The sequence below is a fragment of the Populus alba genome, chromosome 15 (assembly GCF_005239225.2).
Source record: "Populus alba chromosome 15, ASM523922v2, whole genome shotgun sequence".
Classification (NCBI taxonomy): domain Eukaryota; kingdom Viridiplantae; phylum Streptophyta; class Magnoliopsida; order Malpighiales; family Salicaceae; genus Populus; species Populus alba.
The window spans coordinates 1,483,754-1,509,843 of record NC_133298.1 but is presented as its reverse complement, the minus strand read 5'-3'; the positions used below and the strand labels follow the sequence as shown (position 1 = coordinate 1,509,843).

General features: G+C 32.6%; 3 protein-coding genes across 3 annotated transcripts; 2 read left to right on the top strand and 1 right to left on the bottom strand.

The window, feature by feature from the left end:
- Positions 1–1,480: 1,480 nt before the first annotated feature.
- Positions 1,481–6,240, top strand: LOC118028278 (uncharacterized). Its single transcript, XM_035031821.2, has 12 exons — positions 1,481–1,767; positions 2,127–2,225; positions 2,335–2,559; positions 2,661–2,743; positions 2,853–2,953; positions 3,279–3,402; positions 3,494–3,648; positions 4,251–4,387; positions 4,472–4,642; positions 4,858–5,082; positions 5,370–5,603; positions 5,738–6,240. The coding sequence occupies exons 1-12, from the start codon at positions 1,579–1,581 to the stop codon at positions 5,870–5,872; spliced, it is 1,878 nt and encodes a 625-aa protein (XP_034887712.1). The 5' UTR covers positions 1,481–1,578; the 3' UTR covers positions 5,873–6,240.
- Positions 6,241–13,215: 6,975 nt separating this feature from the next.
- On the top strand, positions 13,216–20,264 carry LOC118028279 (ribonuclease TUDOR 2). Its single transcript, XM_035031822.2, has 17 exons — positions 13,216–13,374; positions 13,900–14,074; positions 14,284–14,358; positions 14,457–14,570; positions 14,658–14,762; positions 15,302–15,508; positions 15,634–15,843; positions 15,921–16,028; positions 16,920–17,090; positions 17,177–17,374; positions 17,450–17,800; positions 17,885–18,115; positions 18,196–18,384; positions 18,516–18,593; positions 18,677–18,871; positions 19,139–19,516; positions 19,783–20,264. Exons 2-17 carry the CDS (start codon positions 13,916–13,918, stop codon positions 19,966–19,968), a joined length of 2,955 nt encoding a protein of 984 aa, XP_034887713.1. The 5' UTR covers positions 13,216–13,374; positions 13,900–13,915; the 3' UTR covers positions 19,969–20,264.
- Positions 20,265–23,145: 2,881 nt separating this feature from the next.
- On the bottom strand, positions 23,146–25,930 carry LOC118028280 (calnexin homolog). Its single transcript, XM_035031824.2, has 6 exons — positions 25,754–25,930; positions 25,577–25,646; positions 24,006–25,132; positions 23,843–23,914; positions 23,646–23,756; positions 23,146–23,520 (listed from the first exon to the last, which is right to left on the bottom strand). The coding sequence occupies exons 1-6, from the start codon at positions 25,844–25,846 to the stop codon at positions 23,392–23,394; spliced, it is 1,602 nt and encodes a 533-aa protein (XP_034887715.1). The 5' UTR covers positions 25,847–25,930; the 3' UTR covers positions 23,146–23,391.
- Positions 25,931–26,090: the final 160 nt, after the last annotated feature.

The window sequence follows — 26,090 nt, the reverse complement described above, 5'->3', positions numbered from 1 at the left end:
ATAATCAAAATAATAAATATCAAATCTAAAAAAAATGAAAAATGAAGAAATTAAAATAATAATATTAACATTTCATAAATTATTTCAAATAAAATAAGTAACAATAAAAAAAATAAGGATCAAATTTGATAGATAAAAAATTTAAATAAAAAATGATAAGGAAAAAGAAAATAATAATTATAAAAATGAGAACCGAAGTTAATATAACAATTAACTTTTAAGAAATGAAATTGAAAAATAAATATTCAAAACAAAAAAAAAAATATATATATATATATAGCAATTAAAAGTTTGAGGATCAAATTGGATATAATCAGCAAATAATATGACATTTCTAAGTTTTTCACATCTTGCGGAAAGTGTTTTCGTCTAAATTTTTCAGAAAAACATTTTCCTGAAAACCAAACTAAATTTTTCTTTGACTAGAAAATCTTTTCTGTTGACCAACTTTTCTAATAGTAAACAAATACAGGAAAGTTTAGAAAATAGTTTCTTAAAAATCTCTTTTCAGGAAACAAACACAACCTTTATTACATTGCAAAGTAAAAAATTAAATATCGGTTTTTTATAAGTTAATTTAAAATTTATATTAAATCTTTAAATTGTTTTTTATTTAACCTTTAGATGATTCAATGAAATAATTTTATCAAACTTTATTCAAATTGAGTCCACTCAAATTAAAAAAAAATTAAACAATGTTATTTTAAAAAATTTGAATTGACCAGCTAGGCAGTGATGAATTGATAATTTATTGTCTGTTTTGGAGTGTAGTTGCGGTTGCTTTTAAAAGTGATTTTCGTACTAAAATGAATTAAAATGACTTTTTTTATTTTTTAAAAATTATTTTTGAGATTAGCGCATCAAAACAATCCAAAAAAATTTAATTTTTAATTAAAAAAAAAATTTAATTTTTTGAAAACACTGGTACAATAACGTTCCAAACGCTCACTAAAAACTAAAGAAATTTAAAAAGTGTTTTTAAAGCGAGGGTTTTATTTTTGTTTTTGTGTTTCAAAAGTATTTTTGAAAAAATTAATTTTTTTTATTTCAAATTAATTTTTATATTTTTAAATTATTTTGATATACTGATATTAAAAATAATTTTTAAAAAATAAAAAAATATATTATTATATTTATGAATGAAAAACGTAATCGTAACTTTACTCTCACGAGATTTCAATAGTAAAAATAGTAAAAATTGATGAGAAGTGTTGGTCGCATTACTCTTCCACTACCAAGTCGTTCCTCAGCTCTTCTGAAGGAAAAGGATTTAAACAAGAAAAACAAAATTTATCAGCACAATATTTTTCTTTTTTGCCGGCCAAGAAAAGCAACCGTGATCCGCGGCTAAAGTCAACATTTATTTTTTTTGTGTAAAGTTTTTTTTAAAAAAAAATGAATTTTTTTTTATTTTAAATTAATTTTTTATATGTTTCTTATATTTTTTTAACGTTTTTATATATGATCTGTTAACGTTGACTGCTGGCGTTGAGAATCTCATGCTCCTGTATTATGCAGAGCCAGAACTCGAAAAGAATGAGCTGAGATACTAACTTTGAACGACAAACGTGGCAGCTAATGGAACTCGACGGTTGTCCTTCCCCTTCCTCTGGATTGCAACGTTTCTGCTTCTTTTTTGCACTCTTCTGTTTTCTTTTTGAAGCTCGATCTGCGTGCTTGTCTCGGTCCCATGAAGATCCCACCTTCAATCCGCCATTTCTAACACTACACAACCGTTTTCTCGCAGAAAGTAACGACATGGTCATGGTAAAGATCCCACCTTCTCTCACTGCATACACAAGTTCAAGAAATTAACATAATTATATGTTCATGTCATCAATACTGGTCAACGATTAGAAATTTTGGTGATTTCTTCTGGTTCCAATTATCTTTTTTTTTTAGAAATGCTATTTGCTTTTCTATAACAATTGTAAAAACAGGTGAGACCATTTAAAAAAATGCGGGAAGTTTTAGAGATAAAGTTTTGGTCCATCCCTGTAATTGATAAGTTCAGGTAATTAAGACCCATCAATCAACATAAGCATGACAGTTTATGAATGTGGTTGATTTTGTATACACATGTACGGTGCTATGTGTAATGGATTCTAGATATGTTGTTTCATCAGGACAGTGAGAACAACAAATGTTCAGAGAAGATTAATAAAGGTTCACAACTTAGAGAGGCATTTAAAATGCTTGATGCCAACTTCTTCGATGATACCAAGGTGATTGTGAGAGTAGACCTTTTAATTAGAGTGTGTGTTTTGTTTTGTTACTGAAAATAACCCTTGTTTTGACCATTAAATTTTGGATGAAATTACTCTACCCATTCAGGTGCTGGACATTGCGAGGGAAGCAAAAGAGTTGAATTTACCAATTTTTGCAGCTAACAGGGAATTAGTGACTTCTGAGAATGGAGGATTGCATAACCCATCTTGTTTAATTTTTAACCCTGAGTGGACAGATGAGCAAGTGGAAAATGCAAGCAACAGGTTCAGTTATCCAACCCTCTCTGGCATTCAGAGGCCGAAAACTGAAGAAGATATTGCCTTTATGAGTGTAAATGAAAGCTGCTACATAATGAATTTGCCTTATTTATAGGCTGTGGTTTTATTTTATTTTTTCGTATTTCATTTGTGAATTTGGTTGGTCTTTGTCAGATACTTGAATTAGGGGAACTGATTAGGACGAAGCAGATTACATCTCTGGAGCTTGTACAAATTTTTCTACGGAGATTAAAGAGGTAAAACAAGAGAAAGATTACTAGTGTGGTTCTTGTACCATTCTATTTTTCAGGGTCTTTTCCTCTTCTTTTTTTGTGTAGTAATAGCAGACTGCTTGCACAATACCAGGTACAATCCTGTTCTGGAATCAGTGATCACTTATACTGATGAATTGGCTTATAAACAAGCAAAAGAAGCTGATGAATTGCTTGCCAAAGGAGTGTATTTGGGTACCTATTTTATATACTCACTTTTATTATAATCTGAGCATAGTCATTCTCCCTCCAGAGCAGTTTTTCTGATATTTTCCATGTTATGGATCCACTAGTAAGCTAATGCCATTGACATAGAAATGAAAAGTCCAGGTTTTTGGGCACAATATTCACATATCATAATTTAATATGCATAGATTAGCCTCTTTGATTCGTAATGATAGATGAGCCTGTCCGCTTTTTTTCTTATTTTCTCATGCATCTCTAGTCTTTTGACTAGATTCTTTGTTCTTGTCAATCAGTTTTTTTTTTCCATGGTTAAAATTTTTGTTTCATCTTATAGGACCTCTCCATGGGATTCCTTATGGGTTAAAAGATATTATTGCCGTGCCTGGATACAAGACAACATGGGGTTCTAGAAGTTTCAAAGATCAAGTTCTTAATATTGAAGCTTGGGTTTACAAGAGGTAGTAAACAAATATGAAAACATCTCTTTTGCAATTCGAATGTAAATTATGTTTCATTTAGTTAATTCGATTTGTGCTATGCTTGATACAGGTTGAAGTCTGCAGGGGCAGTTCTAGTTGCTAAGCTTGTCTCTGGATCGCTTGCGTATGATGATATCTGGTTTGGGGGTAGGACAAGAAACCCTTGGAACATTGAGGAATTTTCAACTGGCTCGTCAGCTGGGCCTGCTGCCAGCACCTCAGCTGGTATTCTTCTGATCTCACACTGTTTTCGATGTGCTATCCTTTTCATCTGGTGATTGTTAAACTTAAAGTTTGTTTGGCATGACTTTTGAATTACGACTTTTGATTTTGAGTAATAATTCAAAAGTAGTTTTCATAGATAACTTGTGAAAAAAATGAGTTAAAATGACTGCAAGTGGAAACATGTTTGATTAAAATGACTCAAAACAACCTTTTTGAAAAAGGAATTAGTATAAGTTATAATTTATAAGTTATAAAGTTAAAAATTCTTACTTTTGATTCAAATCAGTTTTGACTTGATTTTGTAACAAACTTTTGATGCAAGTCAAAAGTTTATAAGCCAAATATACTTACAGTTTTTCCGAGTCAAAAGTAAAAAAAAAAAAAAACCTTTAATCAATTTGCAAAACCCATATCAAATATAACCATATTCAACATCTCTTGAATAGTATGAGGTAGCGATGAAGACATCGAAGAACATCAGATGCAAATTTTGCCTGCAACAAGAAGACGGTTTTTTTTTTTTTTCAAGTTTTCCTGATATTTATAGAAGACATTTTTTTCATACTCATTTTCCATTTAATAAAGGAGGCATTCTTGAACAGGAATGGTTCCATTTGCAATCGGTTCAGAAACTGCTGGCTCAATTACATATCCTGCAGCTCGTTGTGGCGTGACAGCATTGCGTCCAACTTTCGGTACGGTCGGTCGAACTGGTGTGATGAGCATAGCAGAAAGCTTGGTAACAACCGTTGTTTCACATGATTTATGTTTTTGATAGTACCGCGCAGCCTGTGGAATCTAGTATCTCACATTGCTTTTACAGGATAAGCTGGGACCTTTCTGCAGAAGTGCTGCAGATTGTACAGTTGTTCTGGACACCATTCGAGGGAAGGACCCTGATGATCTCTCATCAAGATATATTCCCCTTGATGATCCATTTTCTGTTGACATTAAAAGGCTTACAGTTGGGTATACGGATGATGCTGAAATGGAGGTTAGTGCACCTATTTCTTTATCATATCTCACACAACTGAATCCTGAGGTTGCATAATAGAAAAGGGAAAGTAAAAAAATAGTCAACACCTGCCATAAGCAGTTCATGTAATTCTTACAAAATCAGATCCTTTCTGCTGCATTTATTGACTGTAAAGACTGAGGCTGGGTTATTTTAGATCATAAATGTGAACTTCTTTGAGATGGTGATGCCAGGTTGTTAATGTTCTCAAATCAAAGGGTGTTAAAACGGTTCCTTTTAAGTTGAACTACACCGTCGACTCTGTTCAAGGTATCTTAAATTTTACCATGGACGTAGAGATGTTGGCTCATTTTGATGAGTGGCAACGCACCAGGCAGGATGACCTTTATGAAGCTCAAGATCAATGGCCCACTGAATTGCGTCGTGCACGCGTAATTCCAGCAGTTGATTATGTGCAGGTCTGTTATCTACTACTCTACCATCGCATGATTTAAAAGGTGTTAATTTTTTCTCTTTGTTATGTTAAACCTGGAAATCTGGTCATTTCTAATATATGGGTGTCATGCAGTCTTTTCATGTGAATTTGGCAAGTTCTGCAACGTATTAGAAGTAGCAGCACAGGCCAATAACAGTCGTTATGAGCAATTCTGAGAACTTTGTTCAATCTAGAGAAAGTCAGCAAAATATAACCTGTTACTTACTTTGAGATATGTGATATATTCAGATTTAGATTATTTTTCCACAGGCACAAAGGGCTCGGCGAAAATTAATTCAGGAAGTGAAAAAAAGTTTCACTGTCGATGCATTCATTGGTAATGCAACTGACTGGGAGAGAGTTTGCTTGGGAAATCTTGTTGGTTTCCCAGTAATTGTTGTTCCAACTGGCTTTAAAAACATATCCAATCCACCTTCAGAGGGTACTCGAAGAAGAACCACCATCACCACCGGCATCTATGCTCGTCCTAACCATGATCACATTGTAAGATCCTCGATTATTTTGCACATTTACAACTTTTTGGCGTTCGAAAGCTGCATCATTAGAATTACTGCTGTAAAGATCTGAATGTTTTTAATTGACCAATTAATTATTTGTTTCTGTTTTCGCATGTGCAGGCTCTAGCATTAGCAATGGCTTACCAATCAGTCACTTATCACCATAAGCAGCGCCCCCCCATCGATAATCTCGGGCCAAGCGACATAATGCCATATCCACCAACAACTATCCCTCACAGAAGGCTGCATCCATGAAAGCTCCTGAATCCATAGCTTTAGGATCCTAACATTATTGTTGTATGGTAATTTTAATGAGAGGGCCATGAAACTACAGTAGATGAAGCGGAAAGGTTTGGCAACTCAAATATTTCACCAAGAAAAGGAAAAGTAATACAAGTACTTAGACATTGCTTCTTTTTCTGTTTTAATTGCATCCCTTTTTGGAGATTGCGTGTAAAGAAGACCGGCAAAGTAACCCTTTTAGAACCCTTTTTGTCCAAATTGGAAATGGTTCAACATTAGTCATTGAAGGAGCAGGTGGTTACTTTTTGTCCATGAAAAACCATACAGCAGCAAACAGAATTCTATAAACAAGCAGCAACTTGTGATGATCTGTTCCTTTCTATTTTGATGTTCAGAAGTGCTTTCTTTGAAGATTTTGGCTTGATTGACATTGTTACTATCATAAGAAATTATTTCTTACTAAAAACAATAATGGATTTCTAAACCAGTCTTCTTTTAGCTGAAAGCAAGAATATCCTGCTTCCTTTGAGTCAAAACTAAAGAAAATTAGAAGAAGAAAAAACGACAGGACATTACTCATAGAAAAGCCCCTGAACCAGATAGAATTTTTGTAAGGAGTTGTTTGGTAATTACACAATAGAAAAAACATAAAATTACTAATAAACACTTTTTTTTAATGTAATTACTGATAAACCTTGTAAAAAAAAAAAACGATATAACCCTAAAGCTAACCTTTCCCATGAAGGGCAAAATCAGCCTTTTCCATCCTTTCCTTTCCATGATGCAAACATCACTCATGCAAACGACAGGATATTAGCACCCATTAATACACAGCTCCGTTTTCTTTGAAAAGTAAAGAGGGAGAAGATTTGTCAAAGTTCGCCAGTGGTCATCATCCAACTTTCAACCGGTTGACAACTCCTTAATTTATGGTAATGCATTAATTAATTAATTAACTATAACTAAAGCATCAGCTTTTCATTGTGAATTCGTACTGTAAAAGGCTGATGTCTTTAAATTTATAGTTAATATATATCAAACTGAAAATGTTAGGGTTTTTTTTTAATTTTAAGTTTTTTTAGATTGAGAGGTTTTTTTTTATTAATATATGTGTTAGATGAGTTTAGATACACCTTAATTAATCTTACGAATTCTTAAGTTAACGATCATGTAAGTCTCTAACGGTTAAAATTTATAAAACTCGAATAGATAATATCTATGAAACAAATCTAAAACCTTGATTTGTTGTGTTACATCCCTTAATCTTATTTTATTACATACTTAAGCTGCCAAAAGAAATTGATAAAGTGACGTAACTCTGCATGTAAGAAATATTTGAGACTTAAATTAATAAAATTCATAGATATAAGATTCAAATTTATATTTATATTTTATGAAAGCCCAATACATAATGGATTGCAAAATGGGAATGCCAACCACTTTTCATGCTTTTTGTGCGAGCCATTGGACAAAAGATGGCTGACGGATTTTCTTTTCTTTCGAAGGAGGCAGGTTGCAAGGAAATAATATTTTTTATTTTTTAAATTTATTTTTGATATAATATATTAAAATAAATAAATATATTAAAAAATTATTTTAAATAAAAAATTATATTTTTTTAAAACACGAATTACAAGTCACTATTCACTTGTAATTCTTCTATAATACCTTAGTCTCAGCTGTGATATTTGGGATAGAGATGTAATGAGATATGATTGTTGTTTTTATTATACAAAAAGTTATCATTAAAAATAAAATTTTCTTGTTTTTTTCATTTTTTATGTGGATCGAAAAAAACAAATTACACCTCTATTCCAAATACACTAGTTATTATAGTAAGAAAATAATAAATAATAAAATCACTACTTGCCGCACATTGTAATCAACGACAATGGGCACTAGTATGAGTGCGTGCCCGATTCCCAACAAGCCCACTTGACCTCTTCTGTCGACAACTGAAAAGAAATTTCCACTGAGCAATTTAGAGTTTTAGACAACGTTTGGGCTATGTTGATATTTTCAATAATAATTTAAATATTAAAAGTTTGACCTGGCAGTTAAAAACATTTACTCCCTTTTTTCTTATTTATAGATTACAGCATTGCGATTAACACCAGAAAAATTAATTTCCTTGGATACATCGAGTCGATGTGAGGAACGTGCTTTAAAATTATTGAAGAACGAAACTTAGATGGTATTTGGCAAGGCTTATGTAAAATAATTTTTAACTTTCAGTTATAATTAAAAAAATATTTTTTAATGAATTATAGTAAAAATAAGTCAAAATGATTTTAAGTTAAGACTATTTTTCATAATAACGACTAAGATTGAGTTTTTTAAAAAAGTATAACATAAGTTAGAATCCATAAATGAAGATTTAGATTTTAACTTTTGATTACAGCAAAACTTTGACTCGATTTTTTAATAATTTCTTTATTTTAAATCAAGAATTATTTTTAATTAAACATACTTTTTCTTCAATGGTTAAGGAAAAACTTGAATCAATTTATAAAAATCATAGCAAATATAATCTTAATTTTAATTGGTGTATAGTATTTTTGAAAATAAATCTCAGTTTTTCTTTTGCTGTGAGTGCATCAAAGAATGAGAATTATCATTGTAATTACATAAATCTCGAGAATAATCATTGTAATTAGCGAAATAGTTAGTTAATTCTTTTAATTTTAAAACCCCAATATTGAATACCTGTATTTTATAAGTCGTTTGTGACTTGGTTATTTCTTAATGCTCCATGACAAGTTAATTATTATTATTACTATTTAAAAAGGGCAAGTTGGACATTTATGAAAGGACTAAAAGTCAACTCTAGCTAGAGGACTGGTTTATGATTTTCAAAATAAGAAGGACTAGCCTACAAAATCATAGAAAAATAAGGACTATATTATAACTTACTCCATCGAAATTTATCGCATTATCCTAATGTTCTGGCAAAAAGGACACCGAGGATAGGATGCCAGTACCGTGCACGTGTTAAATATGTACATGCTAACCCGTGCAATCACTCTCTGCTGTCAGGAGGAGAAGAGAGATAGCATCAACCCCTAGTGGTAACAATTTCGTCAGAAAACAATCAATTTCATCTGCTTTTCTTTTCACTGTGATCAACTCATCGGTCACCACAGTGACTCCCAACAGTGTCTTTTTTTTTTACCGCAAATAGTACAGATTGAATAGTGTAAGAGTTAACGACTGTCTCTTGCACGTTACGCCTTTGCTTTTGCGGTAATTACTATGAATTAGGTGCGTCAGAGGATGGTTGTCATACTGGTCTGGAGCCTGATATGGTCTAGGACTTGGGTCATTTGGTTATCCATTCAACTTAATGGTCACGGGTCAACCCGGTCTATTTTTTCCTTGTTTAAAAAACAATGTAGTTTCCGTTTTTCATAAAGAAATTTATGGTTTTGACCCGGTCATGTTTTAAGTGGATTTGACTATATTAACCTTTTAAGTTATCTATTTTTGCTCGGCTCAATTTATTAGATCATTTAAATTTAACAAAATCAATGTTAAAAACAATTTGAAATAAAACTTTACTTGGACTAGATTGTGGGTTACTATTAAGGGTTTTTTAGAGTTTGGCAGCAATTATTTTTTAAAATATTTTTTTACTCATAAATATATTAAACTAATATTTTTTTATATTAGCATATCAAAACGATTTAAAATATAAAAAAAATAAAAATAAAATTTACACAACCTCGTTTGAAACGCAATACAAAGCGAAGGCTAAGGCTTGTTCGGGATTATGGTAACAGTTTGAGATTAAATTGTGGGTTTAAAGTGTTTTTTGCTTATAAATGCATTAGGAAAATGTTCGTATTTTTATTTTTTAAGAATAATTTTTTATATCAATACATTAAAATTAAAAAAAAAAACACTAAAAAAATATTAATTTTAAATAAAAAAATTATTTTTTTTAAATGCGGGTTAGATCATGTTTCCAAATATATGGGTTTAATAAATATGTGTAAAAACGTGTCAGCAGTTGAACAAAAAAAATAATGCTTGTGGGCATAAATAGTTAATGCCCACTTTTCTTGACAAAATATATTTAAGTTGGTTTTGAAGACAATATTTTTGTAAGGGATATATTTTGACCGAGTTATTTTGTTTCTGGTCTCTGTTAGACTATCGGTGATTTGTGAAAGGAAAAGGATAAATGGAAATATAATAAATTAATTGTTCACTGATAGAGACCCTTTTTATATAGTCAAGTTATTAAGAAACATGGCCTTATTTTAATTACCTAGATGTGGATGGGGAATTGATGATGGATGGTGATCATGTATCCATGCGGAATAAACAAAACAGGATATGCAAATTAGACACGATCATATTATCTAGCCTTTTTCGTTTAATTTTATGTATTCTCAAACCATCGTATATCAAAGTTAAACATGTCATTGATTGACTCCATTCTTGCATTGTTTTTAAAAGTTCAAGTTTTGATACTAATGTGGAGAGTAAATCTACATGTAATTTGTACCATGTGTGTGTTTTACATTATAATAGCTTTTATTATTATGATTTAAAAAAGTAAATGTAATATATATATATATATTATAGTTTTTTATTAATCAAGATTTTAAGAGAAAGTTTTCAACAAGACTCGTGCGAAATAGTGATGTGTATTGATTAATAAAATGCTTTTAAATTTATGGTTTGAACAAGATATTAAGTTGTATATTAATTAATTAAGCAGTTTTAAATTTGTAGTTAGAACAAAACACAAACTACAAACTACATCATATTATACCATATAAATAAATAAAATTTAATTGTTTTTGTGATTATGGTTTGAAAATATAGATTTAAACAAAAAAATATATAAATTATAACTTTTTTCTTAAAAGATCACATATCTTGCTCCCTTTTCTTTTTTGTTTTCACCTTCGGAGAATTTTTTTTTTTTTTGTGTGAAATTAATCATTCCTAGTCAATGAGATTAGAAAAGCGTATCCTATTTGTTTATATACTTTGAAAGTTAAATATTAACTTATTAATCAATATTATTAAATTAGAATAAAAAAGTTAATGCAATTGCTTAGCAAACCACTGAGAGAGAAAAAATTTTAAAAGAAATAATTTTTTCTTTCTTTTGGACTTGAAAGATCATAGTTGATTTTTGTTTGTTAGTGATTGATCTAGAAAGTTAAATCTTATGACCGAGTTATAAAGCAATTTAGATCTTTTTTGGGTTATGGTATAACCTGTTTTGTTTTATTAAAATTTGAATTTTTTTTTTTTGTTTTAAAATAATTTTTTTACTATTTTTTAATATATTAATATTAAAATATTTTTTTTTAAAAAAAAATGAACATCGTTAAGATATTTAAAAAAAAAACATTTTTTTTTTAAAAAAAAACTTTACTTTACAAAAACATGCATTCTCTGAATATCAAGAGGTAAAAAAGAGACAAGAAGGTAAATTATTTTTTTCTCCTTTCGAACTGAATAAATAAAGTTAATTTCCTGTTATCCAGTATCAGTCTATAAAATTGGAATCACGTGATCGAATTAGGAAGTGGTTGACAAATAGCTAATGTCAATTACAATGCATACTGACAAAATTAGATTTACTATCGATAGAGTCAAAATCGAGAAGGTTAAGTATTCCTTTCACCATTTTTTTCACCTTTTTTATGGGTATTATTGAATAACAACGATGTGTTGATGCAATTAATTATCTTATTAAATCACAAATCTAAAAAATTAAAATCATATGATTGAGTTATAAGATCATTTACAAACTATTAATATTAATTACAACAACTATATAACAATATAATCATACTATTTACATGTAACATACTTGCATGTAACATAATTTTAAATTGCTACATCACATAATAATATCAAACTGATCTAAATCAATATAACTAAAACCCTTTTTTATTTATTAAATTCAATATTTTTTATAGTTATTATTAGATAAAAACATAAAATCAATAATTATCTAACTAGAAAACTTATAAAAATAGCCTTCTGTCAAAACCAAAACAGGATGTTTTTTTTTTTCCTCGGATTTAGAATGATTAGAGTTATTTGTCTCACATCCAATATCAATCTTAAAAATTAGTATTTCATAATTGAATCATTTTATATTTTTAAAAACTACTATCATACATTATGATACACATACTATATTTTATACATAGCATGCATTGATATCATGCTATTTACATATAACACATGTAAATTGTGACGTCACATGATACGTATAAGAATGATAGGATCAAAATCAATGTAACTAATTTTTTTTTATTTAATTAATAAATTCAACATTTTTTTACATATATTATTAAATAAAAACAGAGAATTGATAACTATCCAGCTAAAAACTTCTAAAAAAAGTTCTTTATCAAAACCAAAACAAGATGTTTTCTCTCTCTTAAAGTTGAATGACTAAAATTAATTTTCTCACATCCAATATCTAATATCAATCTTAAAAAATAAAATTTCATAATTGAATCATTTGATATTTTTTAAACTGCTACCATAAATTATGATAACATACTATATTTATACGTAACATGCATTAATATCATATTATTTACGTATAACATATGTTGAAACTATGACGTCACATGATACATGTAAGATTAATATGATCAAAATCAATGTAGCTACTCTTTATTTATTCATTTACTTATTAAATTCTATATTTTTATTTTTATTATTAAATAAAAATAAGAGAATTGATAACTATTCAACTAAAAAACTTCTAAAAAAAGCCTTCTAAAAAACCCAAAGCTAGATTTTTTTTTTATATCAAACTTGAATGACTAAAATAATTTTTCTCACATCCAATATTGATCTTAAAAATTAAAATCTTATAATTGAATCATTTCATAGTTTTAAAACTACTACCATACATTATAACATGTATTGATATCGTGACATCGCGTGCCAATCATATCAGGATATCTAAACTCGTTTTCATTAAAAACATTTAGTCAAACCCACTTATACTAATCTTTCATTAAGATGTCATTAAAATCTAAGACAAGCAAAACCACCAACACGTTGAAATTTGGTTCATCATTAAAGAGATATTTTTACCAACCCAGTTTTTAAGCGTTATCGATGTGAGACGGTAATAGCCCCCTCCTCCCTCCGTGTCCTAAGAGATTAGACAAAAAGCATTAAATTATCAAAAAGCCCCCCCAAAACCCATATCCAATCCAATCAAATCCTCCTAACTTTTTAGAGATTTTCTTTTATGTAAATTTAATTACTACACATTTATATCTCCTTCTCTCCAATTCTTTTTTTGGGCATTTCTAGTAATTTCTTAAAACAAACAAGGGTATTATCATTGTCACCTTCCTCCTCCTCTCTTTTATATTTGACATCTTGTAGCCACCCTCCTTCCCTCTGTTCTCTCTTTGTGTCGCCGTCCCTCTCTCTTTCGATCTCTCTCGCGCTCTGTTTCTCTTCTCTCAAAGCACAAACAGCATTTTCTTGTGATAATATCTTGAGAGATCGAGGTAACTGCAATTGACAGATCTTTCCTTATCTCATGACGATCAACCAGTTGATATTTTTTTTTTAATTCGCGGTTTCTATGATTCAATTTTGTTTTTTGTTATGTTTATCGAATTCGAATTGCAGATCGAGTAACTGTACTGTGATGCATGTGATGATTTGTGTAGTTTTTTTTAGTTCTGGTGAATTCAATGTAATGGATCTGGTGTTTTTGGTTACTTTAATGATCTATATTTTTAAAATTTTTTGATTTTGCATGTTGCTGTGATTTTTTTTTAATCAATAAAAAAGCTTGTTCGATAATATAAGTGATGATTATGTTGATTAATTAACAATGAGATAAGTTTTGATTTTTTTTTATTATATGCTTTTGTTTTGTTTTGATTTGAAAAAATTAATTAGTGGTTGATCACGCTAATTAATTAATTATGAGCTAAATTTTGATTTTTCATGATTTATGGTAACTATCCCGGAGTAGCGAGAAGTCTGATATACTTTATGGATGGAAATGTTGTTGTAATTTGTAGATCTTAGCTGTTGAGGATGGCGACGTCAACAGCTGGAGCTACAGGATGGTACAGAGGAAAAGTGAAAGCAGTTCCTTCAGGGGATAGCTTGGTGATAATGGCTATGACTAGCAGTAAGCCTGGCCCTCCACCGGAAAAGACTATCACATTGTCCTCTCTCATTGCCCCGAGATTGGTAACGCTTGTGCTTTTCTTCACGTTTTAACTGAAATGGTTGGGAGTCGCTAATAAATTTGAAAAGATTTGTGTACGAGAGGTTTTATGATTGTGATACTGTGTCTGGTGTTAATTGTTAGAGTTATATTTTCATGAATGTGAAATTAGACTTTGAGCTGATTTTACAAGTTTAGTTTTGTGAATTTATGTTCATTTTCTGATTGATAGGCTCGCAGAGGTGGTGTTGATGAGCCATTTGCCTGGAACAGCAGAGAGTATTTGAGGAAGCTCTGCATAGGAAAGGTGAATGCTGTTGAAATATTTCCTCTGTTTGATGTTTTTTTTTTTTTTTGGTTTATCAACTTATGCTTGATATGTGGAACTTTCTTTTGGTTTCACAGGAAGTGACTTTCAAGGTAGATTACGCAGTTCCATCCATTGGCCGAGAATTCGGCTCTGTGTTCCTTGGTGAAAAAAATGTTGCAGTGCTGGTTGTTTCTGAAGGCTGGGCAAAGGTGGATCTTTTTTTTTTTTTACAGGTTTCCTTGATATGATTTTTAGCTTGTTTTTGTACGGGATCATACTGAATCTGTTATGTTCAGGTTAGGGAGCAGGGTCAGCAAAAAGGTGAAGCTAGTCCTTTTCTTGCTGAGCTCCTAGGCCTTGAGGAGCAAGCTAAACAGCAGGGTCTGGGCAGATGGAGTAAGGTGAGCTCCCCCTGTCCACGCATGATAAATTTTAATTTCTGGTGCATGGTTCCTTACACTCAGTACAGAACACTTCTTGTTACCTTAATAAAAAAATCTATGTATTATCAAGTAGCTATGATTAGCGGTTATTGAGTGATGATTCACATTCACAAAGGGTAGTTGCACCTTTCTGGATGCACCATCCTTACTAGATACAAGTTAGCCTTTTGAATTTTTCTGACTTTGAGTTCAAATAGGGAAAATTGTAATTTTATTCCTGGCTAGATCTGCTTTGCCTACTGTTTGATGTGACTTGGACTCAGTACAGATGATCTGAACGGTCAAGACTAAATTATTTAATTGTATGATTTTTTTGAAGTTGAGCTGGACTTGTTTCTGAGTTCAGGAAAAAAATAATACAGCCTCTTTAGTGACCTCAATAATTTTGTGCTGGACTTGGTCAAGTTGCTTTAAGAATTCCAATCATGTTCTTGGAATGTAAATCTACGCGACAGAATTTGACTAAATGCCCAGTCCTCTCTTCTTTCTGATCCTAGGCACCAGGAGCCTCAGAGGCATCGATCAGAAATCTACCCCCCTCTGCCATTGGTGATTCGAGTAATTTTGATGCTATGGGTCTGCTAGCTGCAAACAAGGGAACACCCATGGAATGCATTGTGGAGCAGGTTCGTGATGGCAGTACCATCCGTGTCTACTTGCTTCCAGACTTTCAATTTGTTCAAGTGTTTGTTGCTGGAATACAGGTATGGTTATTGCAAACTGATTAGCAATGTTTCTATACCTTGAGTTGTTCCTTGCTCATCTGTGTTATTTGCTGGTGATGGTGCATGGTCCATAAATGCCTAACACTTGAATCCCCTTAAATTAGGCCCCATCAATGGGTAAAAGAGCTGCAATAGAAACTGTTGGTGAAACTGTAACAACCTCTAATGGAACAAATGGTGACACATCTGAAACTCGTGCCCCTTTAACATCTGCACAGAGACTTGCAGCCTCAGCAGCTCCTCCAGAAGTTGCTCCTGATCCATTTGGGATGGAAGCCAAACATTTTACAGAGCTACGTACTTTGAACAGGGATGTAAGTAAATACTGTTTTAAGCTTTCATTTTATTTGCATTTTTTCAGATACAGTCTAAATTCTATTTGAATTTATAGGTCCGCATTGTTCTGGAAGGTGTTGACAAGTTCAGCAATTTGATTGGATCAGTATACTATCCTGATGGGGAATCTGCAAAGGACTTGGCACTAGAGCTTGTTGAAAATGTATGTGCTGAATCGTGCTGTGCCATTATGTGAATCATTGATGTTAATTAATGCTTTGTAATATAACTAATGAAAGAGTTGCCTTATATTGCCTTGGCCTGTTCAGTCATTTGATGCAAGCTTGTGAACATTCACTTCTGGATTCAGCCTTGTGGCATTGGACCAAGTGCCAGAGTTAAAGGTTGAGGGGGTCTGAATAGGTTCTAGGTTTGACATTTACTGAGCAGGATGGAGGGATCAATCATTGTGAAACAGACTAGGGAATAGGGTAAAAACACGCATGTGCAGTATTTGTATGGAAAAAGAAATTTGAACATGGAACCGAATTTATTCCATCTACATGTTTCACCTAAGACTGGAACATATGTTTAGTACGATGTTGTTTTTGTTTTCTTTGTATTTGGTTAGTTGCTATATAAAGGAAGAAAGATGTAGTTTGTGCTTTAGTTAGATTCCTGCAGAGGTTGTATATCTAGAGCTATTGTCAATAGTTCATGCTACCTTAAGAGAAATATTAGAGCTTATATGCTTCAGGTTTTCTGTTGCATGGTAATGGTTTCTTATGTCTTTGAAGGCTCGATTGATTATATACTGCACATGAAAATTAAAATGGATTTTGTGGAAATGGTTCTAATTTTTATGTGGTTTGCTTATTGATTGTAAAATTATGGTCCTTTGCTCCCACTCCTGCTTTCTTTTGAGCCACATTTCCCCCTTTGCATGCTGGCATCTGGTTTGAGACAACCTTCTTGGCTTTGATGCAGTTTCCAATACTCAGTTTTAAGAATAACTGTTCATGTTTGGATGCTTTACTGCTTCTAATAGTATTTGTCAGTATCCTTCAGATATATGGGTATTCTGAATCTCTCTCTACCTCCTCTCCTAATTTAGGGTTTGGCAAAATTTGTTGAATGGAGTGCAAACATGATGGAAGAAGATGCTAAACGGCAGCTGAAGACTGCAGAACTGCAAGCCAAAAAAAGTCGATTGAGGTTCTGGACTAATTATGTACCCCCTGCTACAAATTCAAAAGCAATCCATGATCAGAATTTTACTGGAAAGGTAGCAGTTGGTCCATTCCTTGCTCATGCTAATTCATCTCTAATTTAGTAGAGATTTCTTCTCAGTTACTTTTGTTATTTCTTTAGGTAGTGGAGGTTGTAAGTGGTGATTGTGTCATTGTGGCGGACGATTCTGTGCCTTATGGCAGTCCATTGGCAGAGAGACGAGTCAATCTTTCAAGCATTAGGTGTCCAAAAATGGGTAATCCTCGTAGAGATGAAAAACCTGCTCCTTATGCCCGGGAAGCAAAGGAGTTTTTGAGGACACGCCTTATTGGACGACAAGTATGGAAGCTATGGCAACTTCTTCATTCTGATGATTGAAAAAACCATCACATTTAATGATTATTTGTTTTTCAGGTGAATGTGAGAATGGAATATTCTAGGAAGATGACAGACGGACCCACAGCTGCCCCTGTTGCTGGAGATGCAAGAGTTATGGATTTTGGATCAATCTTTCTGCTGTCTCCCACTAAAGGTGATGAAGCCTCGACAGCTCCATCTACTGCGGCTGGCCAGCAACCTGGGATCAATGTTGCTGAGCTAGTGGTTTCTCGTGGCTTTGGCACTGTGATTCGGCATAGAGATTTTGAGGAAAGATCAAACTTTTATGATGCCCTTCTTGCTGCTGAATCAAGAGCTATTGCTGGAAAGAAAGGGATCCATTCTGCAAAGGACCCTCCAGTCATGCATATTACAGACCTCACCACGGTTAGAGCTATAATAATTGTGCTAAAGGCAATCTCTTTTTTTACTGCATGGCCTTAACATATAAACTCTTTGTGTTTATTACAGTCATCATCCAAGAAAGCAAAAGACTTCTTGCCATTCCTGCACAGAAGTAGGAGGATATCTGCTGTTGTTGAATACGTCCTTAGTGGTCATCGTTTTAAACTGTTGATTCCCAAGGAAACATGTAGCATCGCCTTCTCATTCTCTGGTGTTAGATGTCCTGGTCGTGATGAACCCTACTCAGAAGAAGCAATAGCTCTTATGAGACGAAAGATAATGCAGAGAGATGTTGAAGTATAATTTTTACCTTTCTCAATCTGGTTGCTTTGCCACTTGATTTGTTTCCTTGTTCTGATGAACGTACCTTCACACAGATTGAAGTGGAAACTGTTGATAGAACCGGAACTTTCTTGGGATCCTTGTGGGAGTCAAGGACTAACATGGCAGTGACTCTTCTTGAAGCTGGCCTTGCAAGGTTTCAAACTTCCTTTGGCACTGATAGGATTCCTGATGCACATCTTCTTGAACAGGCTGAGCAATCTGCCAAGAGGCAGAAACTGAAGGTAAGAAGTATTATCAACGTCTTATTAATCTTCAAAAGATTTCTTTGAAAAATGCATTAAGTATGCACTGCATCTTCTGTTCTTTTCTTGATTATCATATCACCAAGTAAAAAATCTGAAAATTCTTGCAGATTTGGGAGAATTATGTTGAAGGAGAGGAAATAAATAGTGGTCCTGTTGTTGAAAGCAAACAGAAAGAAGTGCTCAAGGTAGTGGAGATATTATTGAATGACATGGCTTTCATATGTTAGACAACATTTTCTGATTTTTCCATTTTAATATCTATTTTCAGGTAGTGGTTACAGAAGTCTTGGATGGTGGTAGGTTCTATGTCCAAATAGTTGAGGATAAGAAAATAGCCTCTATTCAGCAACAGCTTGCCTCCCTCAATCTCCAAGAGGCTCCTGTAATTGGTGCTTTTAATCCCAAGAAGGGTGACATTGTGCTTGCTCAGTTCAGCGCAGATAACACATGGAACCGAGCAATGGTGAGAATTAGCCGCCTACTTAGTTTCAATCTTCATCCACTTTTTATCCAATCAAAGCTTAAATTTTAACTGTAGTTTAACCTTCACAGTTTGTTTTCATTGATTGAATGCCCCCATCTCCTGTTCTGTAGATGTTATGCTTTCATCACTTGGCTTAATAGAATCATAGTTTCTTTATTTATCTTTGTTGTTAGGATCATTGGATCTATGTCATTCCTATAAATGCTCATCCTGATTGATCTCAAATTTCCTGTTTGACTTGTGAAGATTGTGAATGCACCTCGTGGAGGCGTTGAGTCCCCTAGGGACAAGTTTGAGGTGTTCTACATTGATTATGGCAATCAGGAGGAGGTTCCATACAGTCACATACGGCCTCTTGATCCATCAGTGTCAGCGGCACCTGGTCTTGCTCAGCTGTGCAGCTTAGCGTACATTAAAGTTCCAGGCTTGGAGGATGATTGTGGTCCAGAAGCAGCTCAGTATTTTAGTGATAACACATTAAACAGTTCAAAAGAGTTCAGGGCAAAGGTGGAAGAAAGGGATGCTTCTGGAGGGAAAGTTAAAGGCCAGGGAACTGGGCCAGTTGTTGTTGTAACTCTGGTCGCTGTTGATTCAGAGATCAGCTTAAATGCTGCCCTAGTTCAGGTATGAGTAATGTTTTTCATGTTCTTCAAGGATGATTGGATGAATGTTAAACCTTGTGAAAAAGCTTTTTTTACACGGCTTGTGAACACTGGCGCCCATAAACTTCAGGAAAATTATTCACCTTGTCATTGGGTAAAATCTCTGTTGTTAATAGCAGGTGAAGGTTTAGTAAACGAAACCATGTGCTGTGTCATGGATATTTCAGGAAACTTGGCAAGCATTTAGTACATTTTCTGTAGGCTAATTTAATTTCATGGATATTTCAGGAAGGGCTAGCCAGGATAGAAAAGATGAGGAAGTGGGACTCGATGGAAAGGAAGGTGGCGCTAGAAAATTTGGAAAAATTCCAGGATGAAGCACGGGCTGATAGGCGTGGGCTGTGGGTGCATGGAGATATCGAGTCAGATGACGAGGATGTCCTTCCTGTCAAGAAGACCGGTGGTCGTAGGTGATTGCAATTTATTTACCTCAGGTAAATTATGATAAAAAAAAACCCGACTGGGCTACGATGAGTTTAAAGTTTTAGGATGAGAGAACAAGGAGATGTTTCCGCTGAAACTTCAGTTTTGTTTTCTTTCTTCCCCTCCTTTAATTTTCGTTTTAAGATTTTCTTTTGAGTTGTAGGTGAGCGAACAATTTTTTTTACACATCTTAATAAGGTGAACAGCACCCAGTCGGTTCAGTCGTTATTTGCAACGTTATAAACAATTTTTGTTCAACAAAGTTGATAATGCATCTGTATTATCTATCCATTGGACTCGTCACAGCACACTCGAGACTGGGTAAATTTTTCATTACATTTTCTTATTTTTCCAAATCCAAATCCAAATTAACTGATCGCCAAATCCACATTTGGATGCGTCCTGCCCTCGGAGATATGTTAAGAGATGAAGTAAATTATTTTCTGTAAATCTAGGTTTTCAGCCTCTAGTATTTTTTTAAAAAAAAATTTGAAATTTTTTATTTTGTTTAAATTTTTTGCATCTTTTTATTAGCCTTATGCGTCGGATTTGAAAAATAACTAGAATTTCAAACATGAAAGCGCAAGTTCCTCAGCTCGAAGTGCTTTTTAGGTTGGATTTTTTTTTCTTGGTTTTTTCTTTTAATCTATTTGTTTATTTTTGCAACTTAATATTTGATATTTTTTTTTTTTAATTTATTAGGATATTTAATGGTGAAAAATATAATTTCATGATTGGTATGGTATTTTGTAATTTATTTTTGATTTTTTTAATGATTTAGTGATATTTTTAAGGGAGAAAAGTTGGTTTTAAAGTCGGTCTGATACTTGGGTTTAAAGGGTGTTTGAGAATAAGTTTCAACTTGTTTTTGTCAAAACCCAACTTTTATTTTTTTTCAAATTATTTTTTTTTAGTATTTTTGAAATTATTTTGACTTGTTAATGTATAAAATATTATTTTTTTTTAAAAAATATTATTTTAATATTTTTTAAATAAAAACTATTTTAAAAAATAATAACTACTATATTCTCCCACATATCCTATTCTTTTAAGAAAGATTTCAAACTTTTAGGCTCATGTTTTGAAGTTCAAACACCATTTATAGTACTTTCAGCTAGGGCTCAAGTATAGACGAGGCATGATTCTCACACAACAATGGCTTAAAACAATTTAAAAGCTCAAAGTCCATGAAATTATATGGAGCTTATATACTTGATAGAAGAATGGTTGTAATTGTTTTTTAAAGTATTTTTTATTTAGAAATATATTAAAATAATATTTTTTTTATTTTTTAAAAATTATTTTTAATATTAATACATTAAAATGATCTAAAAATACCAAAAAAATATTAATTAAAATAAAAAAAAATAAAATAAAATTTAATTTTTTTAAAAAACACATTTTAAAACACAAAAACAAAATAAAAACATGTTAGTCAATTAGGATCTAAAATCAGTAATATTAACAAAAGCGTGAGGGATTCACAATGCAAATGTGCATTGCGGATAGTCTCTAAGACTTATTGTTCACAATGTTTTTTCTTTTGTCATCCAACATTTTTTTCTTTTTTAATTTTTGCTTTTTCTTGACTAAATTAAAAGCCAATTTTTTTTCCTTTTCTTTTTTAACATCCAACATTTAATAAATAGATTGAGAAAAGAGAAAAAAAAAAAATTCTTAGGTGTTTTTGATTTTTTTTTTTTGGGTTTAATATAGATGGATTTTTTTTTTTTTTTTTATGTTGTGGAGATGTTTATAATGTGTTTTTAAGTGAAAGGAATTGGAAACATTAGTTTTGTCATGGAAAATTTTTTTATAGCTCACCACAAGCCTATTATTAATGAAAAAATCTCAACTATCTTAAACTGTCAAAAGTATCAATCACTTTCAACTATATAAGAAACACTCGCCAGAAGCCATAAAAGGGTATCCAAGCCTTCTTTCAAGGACAAAACATGCTAATAAGATAATAATCTTTATGCACGGATCAAATCTTACATTTAACATTTAAATTTGATTTGTCGACATCTAATCATGAAAACTTGAATGAGATAATAGCCTTTTTTATAAAAATAATTGTATTTTATATTAGATTTGTAGTTGATTTTTTTATACAAATATTTATAGAAAAATAACAGCATCATTCTAAATAAGAAAATTAACAAAAAATAAGAATGAAACATAAAAAAGCTTGTTAAAATCAAAACACTTAAAAGATCAAGAACACTAAAAATATATGAAAACAACCAAAATATTTTTTTAATCATTTAAATCTCTACTTGTCAAAAAGATACTACAAAGTAGTAATACTGCAATTGTAAAAATATACTATATAAAACTATTCATTTTAAATAGAGAAAAAAAAAACTATTAATATAAAATAAAACAACAATAACACATATCATGCTTTAATGAAAAAGAACTTGATGTCGCATCTAAAAACACGACAAAAAAACTTATTTGGTAATTAGAAGAAAACAACATGCGCCACTCAAAAAACATAGCGCTTCACACATGTGTTAACAGTTATATCAATTGAAAAAAATTATATTTCAAGATAAAAAAAAGATCAAATTATCTTCTAAGTTGTTTTAGATTTATTATAAAAGCTAAAAAAGTTGAATTTTACTATATTATAGACATAAAAAAGACCAAAATATCCTTTGTCAACTTTTTTATTTTATTTTTTGAAATTGAAGGTAATTAAGTCATTTAATTATTTAAAATTGTTCAAAAATATATAACATTGTAGCTGGATTATTTAATTTAATTATTTAACCAAAATAAATTTTCACTTAATTATTTAACCAGTGAGCTATGTGAAAAAATCAAGAATACCTTAAAACCAAGGCTTGTGAATTTTTTTTGGAAGAGCAAAAGTATTATTACATTGCGTAGCTGGATAGAAAAATATTGTCAAAGACTACATGAAATCTACTTTTAGTTGTTTTCTTTCGTGATTATTACATTGCAAGCAAGAACTCTAAACACAACTAGTTGCAAACACAAGACAACCACACAACTTTTTCAGTACATTTCGTATATTAAAAGCAATTGTTTTAAAAAATATTTTTCATTATAAATATATTAAAATAATATATTTTATATATTTTTTTTTTAAAAAAACTAGCACTGCAAAACCACATTCAATCAAGGTAGCAGAGAACATGGCAAGAAAACGTATTGTATTAATTCCACAGCTAAAAATAAAACAGAAAGGGCTAATTTTAGGATGGCTACCTGTCAGTCTGTTACGAGCCTGACAGATCAAATCATTTACATTCTCTGATACATCTGTGATGTTTGATGCATGACAAGCCATGACAAGAAAAAAATATAGCCATGAAGGCAATCCACAAAAACAACTAAAGCTCGAGTTCTACAAAAAGTGAAAACTGATATATCATCGTCTTTTTAAGTCTCACGCCTGGATTGCCTCTTGCGAGCAGGAGCAGGCTCCTCGTTCTCTTCTGCCTTCTCTTCACTGCTTCCTTCCGTGTTGGATGTCTCGGCAACTGGTTCGGGTTTCTTCTCCACCGCGGCCTACACCCACAATGGACACAAACATCAGTCTAGATGTGCCGGAATCAATATCCACGTACGAAATAAGCTGCTAAAATGGCAGAAAATAAGAAGGCTAACTGCCGTTTCAGAACGAACGAACTCACCTTCTTTCCACCAAAAAATAACTTCAAGAAAACAGTGAGGATGACCACCACAATGGAGACAAGGACACCAATTGTGATGATTGGTTGTTTCTCTGCCTTCTCGATGAGTTCCTGCGCGTAAAGATCATAATTGAGGATACATTCATGAAAGACCCGCAAATTTTAGACATGAATTAACCTAGTTAAATATGGCTTACAATAATTTTGTCCTTGTGCTCGCTTAAGAAAGAAATCTCTGCAACCTGGTATAGGATTTCAAAAACCTTCTTCTGCAAGAATTAAAATGATCGCTTAGATCATGACCCCAACATTGCAACCGATAAAAACAACAAGAGAACAAAAGACTGTAAAGTACATTACCTGGAAGCCACCAAGAGCATCTGTACCAGCAGCTGCTTCGGTAGCCTTCTCTTTCTCCTTCTCAACTTCAAACTTTGGCTTCCATGTTGTATCCCGAATAGAGGATGCAACCTTCTCATCCTGTGCAATCAAGATATTGTCAAACAAAATGCCATCCTGCATTGTCCAGATCTCAATACCAACAGCAGCAATGGGCTCAAATTCAGGCTGGTCGAGCTCAAAGTAGTCGGGGTTTGGGATCTCTTGAGGCTTCCAAATGCCCTTATAGTTGGGGTTGTCAATAAGTGGAGCATGCCATTTTCCCTTGTATGCAGGATTTCTCTTCATTGGCCTCTTCCATTCACCACAACCTGGGCCTTCCTGACACTTTGGGTTATCAGTCTTGGGTGCCTCCCATTCACCATCTTCCTCCTCATCCCAATCCTCTGGTTTGGTTGCCTCAGGATCATCAATCTCCTCAGGCTCATCATCCAACCATCCTTCAGGTTTAACAGCATCCTCATCTTCAATTTCCATAGGTGCATCCTCATCCCAGTCATCTGGCTTCACTGCCTCAGGATCAGGAATCTTTGCTCTCTCATCCCAATCCTCAGGTTTCACATCATCTGGGTCAGGGATGGTCTTGGCAGGGATAAGTGGGGGTTCAAAATCTTCGGATGAAAGGAAATTTGCCGCCTTCTTCTCTTCTCCATCGACCAGAATTTGCAACTCATTGTCAGGTTTCAAGATAGCAGTGTACACATGAGTAAGCTTGTCATGTGGAACTGAAGGCGGGAACTTGAGGTGATGCTCAACATACTCCCCGCTATTCGGGTTCTTATGCTTCAAGATAAAGTGAACCTTGTTTGTGGTTCCACATTTGTCAGGCCCAAACATAATAGAATAAGGAGAATCATTGTCAAAACCCTTGGGCACCCACCCAGCCTCCTGGGGTCTTAGATACTTCAAATACGCACCACCACATTCAAGCCCTTTCTGAAGGCGAGTCTCGAATTGGAGAACGATAGTTCCATCCTTAAGACTCACAGGCTCATCGAGTTCCTTCACAATGGCATACTTCCTAGCCGGCTCACTCACAAGAAGCCCATAATCATCATGCCCCTCACTCTTTTCATGCTTCCACTCGCCTACAAACCCACAACAAAACATCAACACACATTTCCATATTCAGTAAACAAAATGGCTTTATTGCAATTATTCTAAGGTCTAATCTAACCATATACATTAGTTTTGAAAGATCAGATATTTTAATTATTGTTCCAAAAAAAAAAAAAACAAGAAATATAATATAATTCCTTCTTCTTTTTAAATATTTAAATTATTGTGAACGGCAAATTAACTGAAATAAATTCAGTTAATTAAGTAAAGACCTAATAAATTTTAAAAGAGATAAAGTTTTGACCAAATATTATCAAATCAATGCCGTCAATCAAAGCAACCTATTCGTTATTATTTACATTTAATCATCTAATCCAATTTTATAAAAAAAAAAGAAAAAGGAAAAAAAAAAAATAAATTACACACTTCAGATCCAAAATAAATAGAAATGTAAATCACTCAGTTCCTTTTACCGTTATAGCCTTCTTTCTCTGAAACAATCCATCTTCCATCGAAGGACTTGTCAAACGACTCATACAAGATCTACACTCACAGAGAGAAATTAAAATCGTCAAATATGAAAAAAAACAAATTTAAGTGATTAATTAACAGATTAAGAGAAGATTAAGCTATTTAATAATAATAATTACCGTATCGTCTTCTGCAAAGAGCTGATTGAAAGAAATGAAAGCTAACAGCAACACAATCGCCAATCTGAGAGAGACACGTTTTGCTTCTCTCATTTTTACTCCTTTCTTCTCTAAATGAATCCTAACTCCGATTATTTTCGATCTCAATCCAGATTAAATGAGCGAGATTGCTATTTTTTGTGTTATCGTGGAGATATATAGTGAAGTTTGGATCCTGAAGACACTTGCCATCGTGTTGTTTCAACCAATCACACCACGTGCCACGTGAATTGGACCAATGACATTACGCCACGTTCAAAAGACAAGCAATGCTGACGTGACGGCTATTTGGGAATTT

What these genes read in the sequence shown, in the direction of transcription:
- LOC118028279 (XM_035031822.2), top strand. Translation starts at nt 13,916, where the DNA reads ATGGCGACGTCAACAGCTGGAGCTACAGGATGGTACAGAGGAAAAGTG. An exon ending in CACTAGAGCTTGTTGAAAAT is followed by an intron (nt 16,029 to 16,919) that starts GTATGTGCTGAA and finishes CTCCTAATTTAG; the next exon opens with GGTTTGGCAAAATTTGTTGA. An exon ending in ATCAGAATTTTACTGGAAAG is followed by an intron (nt 17,091 to 17,176) that starts GTAGCAGTTGGT and finishes TTATTTCTTTAG; the next exon opens with GTAGTGGAGGTTGTAAGTGG.
- LOC118028280 (XM_035031824.2), bottom strand. Translation starts at nt 25,846, where the DNA reads ATGAGAGAAGCAAAACGTGTCTCTCTCAGATTGGCGATTGTGTTGCTG. An exon ending in TCTTTGCAGAAGACGATACG is followed by an intron (nt 25,647 to 25,753) that starts GTAATTATTATT and finishes CTGTGAGTGTAG; the next exon opens with ATCTTGTATGAGTCGTTTGA. An exon ending in AGCACAAGGACAAAATTATT is followed by an intron (nt 23,757 to 23,842) that starts GTAAGCCATATT and finishes CTTTACGCGCAG; the next exon opens with GAACTCATCGAGAAGGCAGA.
- LOC118028278 (XM_035031821.2), top strand. Translation starts at nt 1,579, where the DNA reads ATGGAACTCGACGGTTGTCCTTCCCCTTCCTCTGGATTGCAACGTTTC. An exon ending in AAGATATTGCCTTTATGAGT is followed by an intron (nt 2,560 to 2,660) that starts GTAAATGAAAGC and finishes GGTCTTTGTCAG; the next exon opens with ATACTTGAATTAGGGGAACT. An exon ending in TGCTGCCAGCACCTCAGCTG is followed by an intron (nt 3,649 to 4,250) that starts GTATTCTTCTGA and finishes ATTCTTGAACAG; the next exon opens with GAATGGTTCCATTTGCAATC.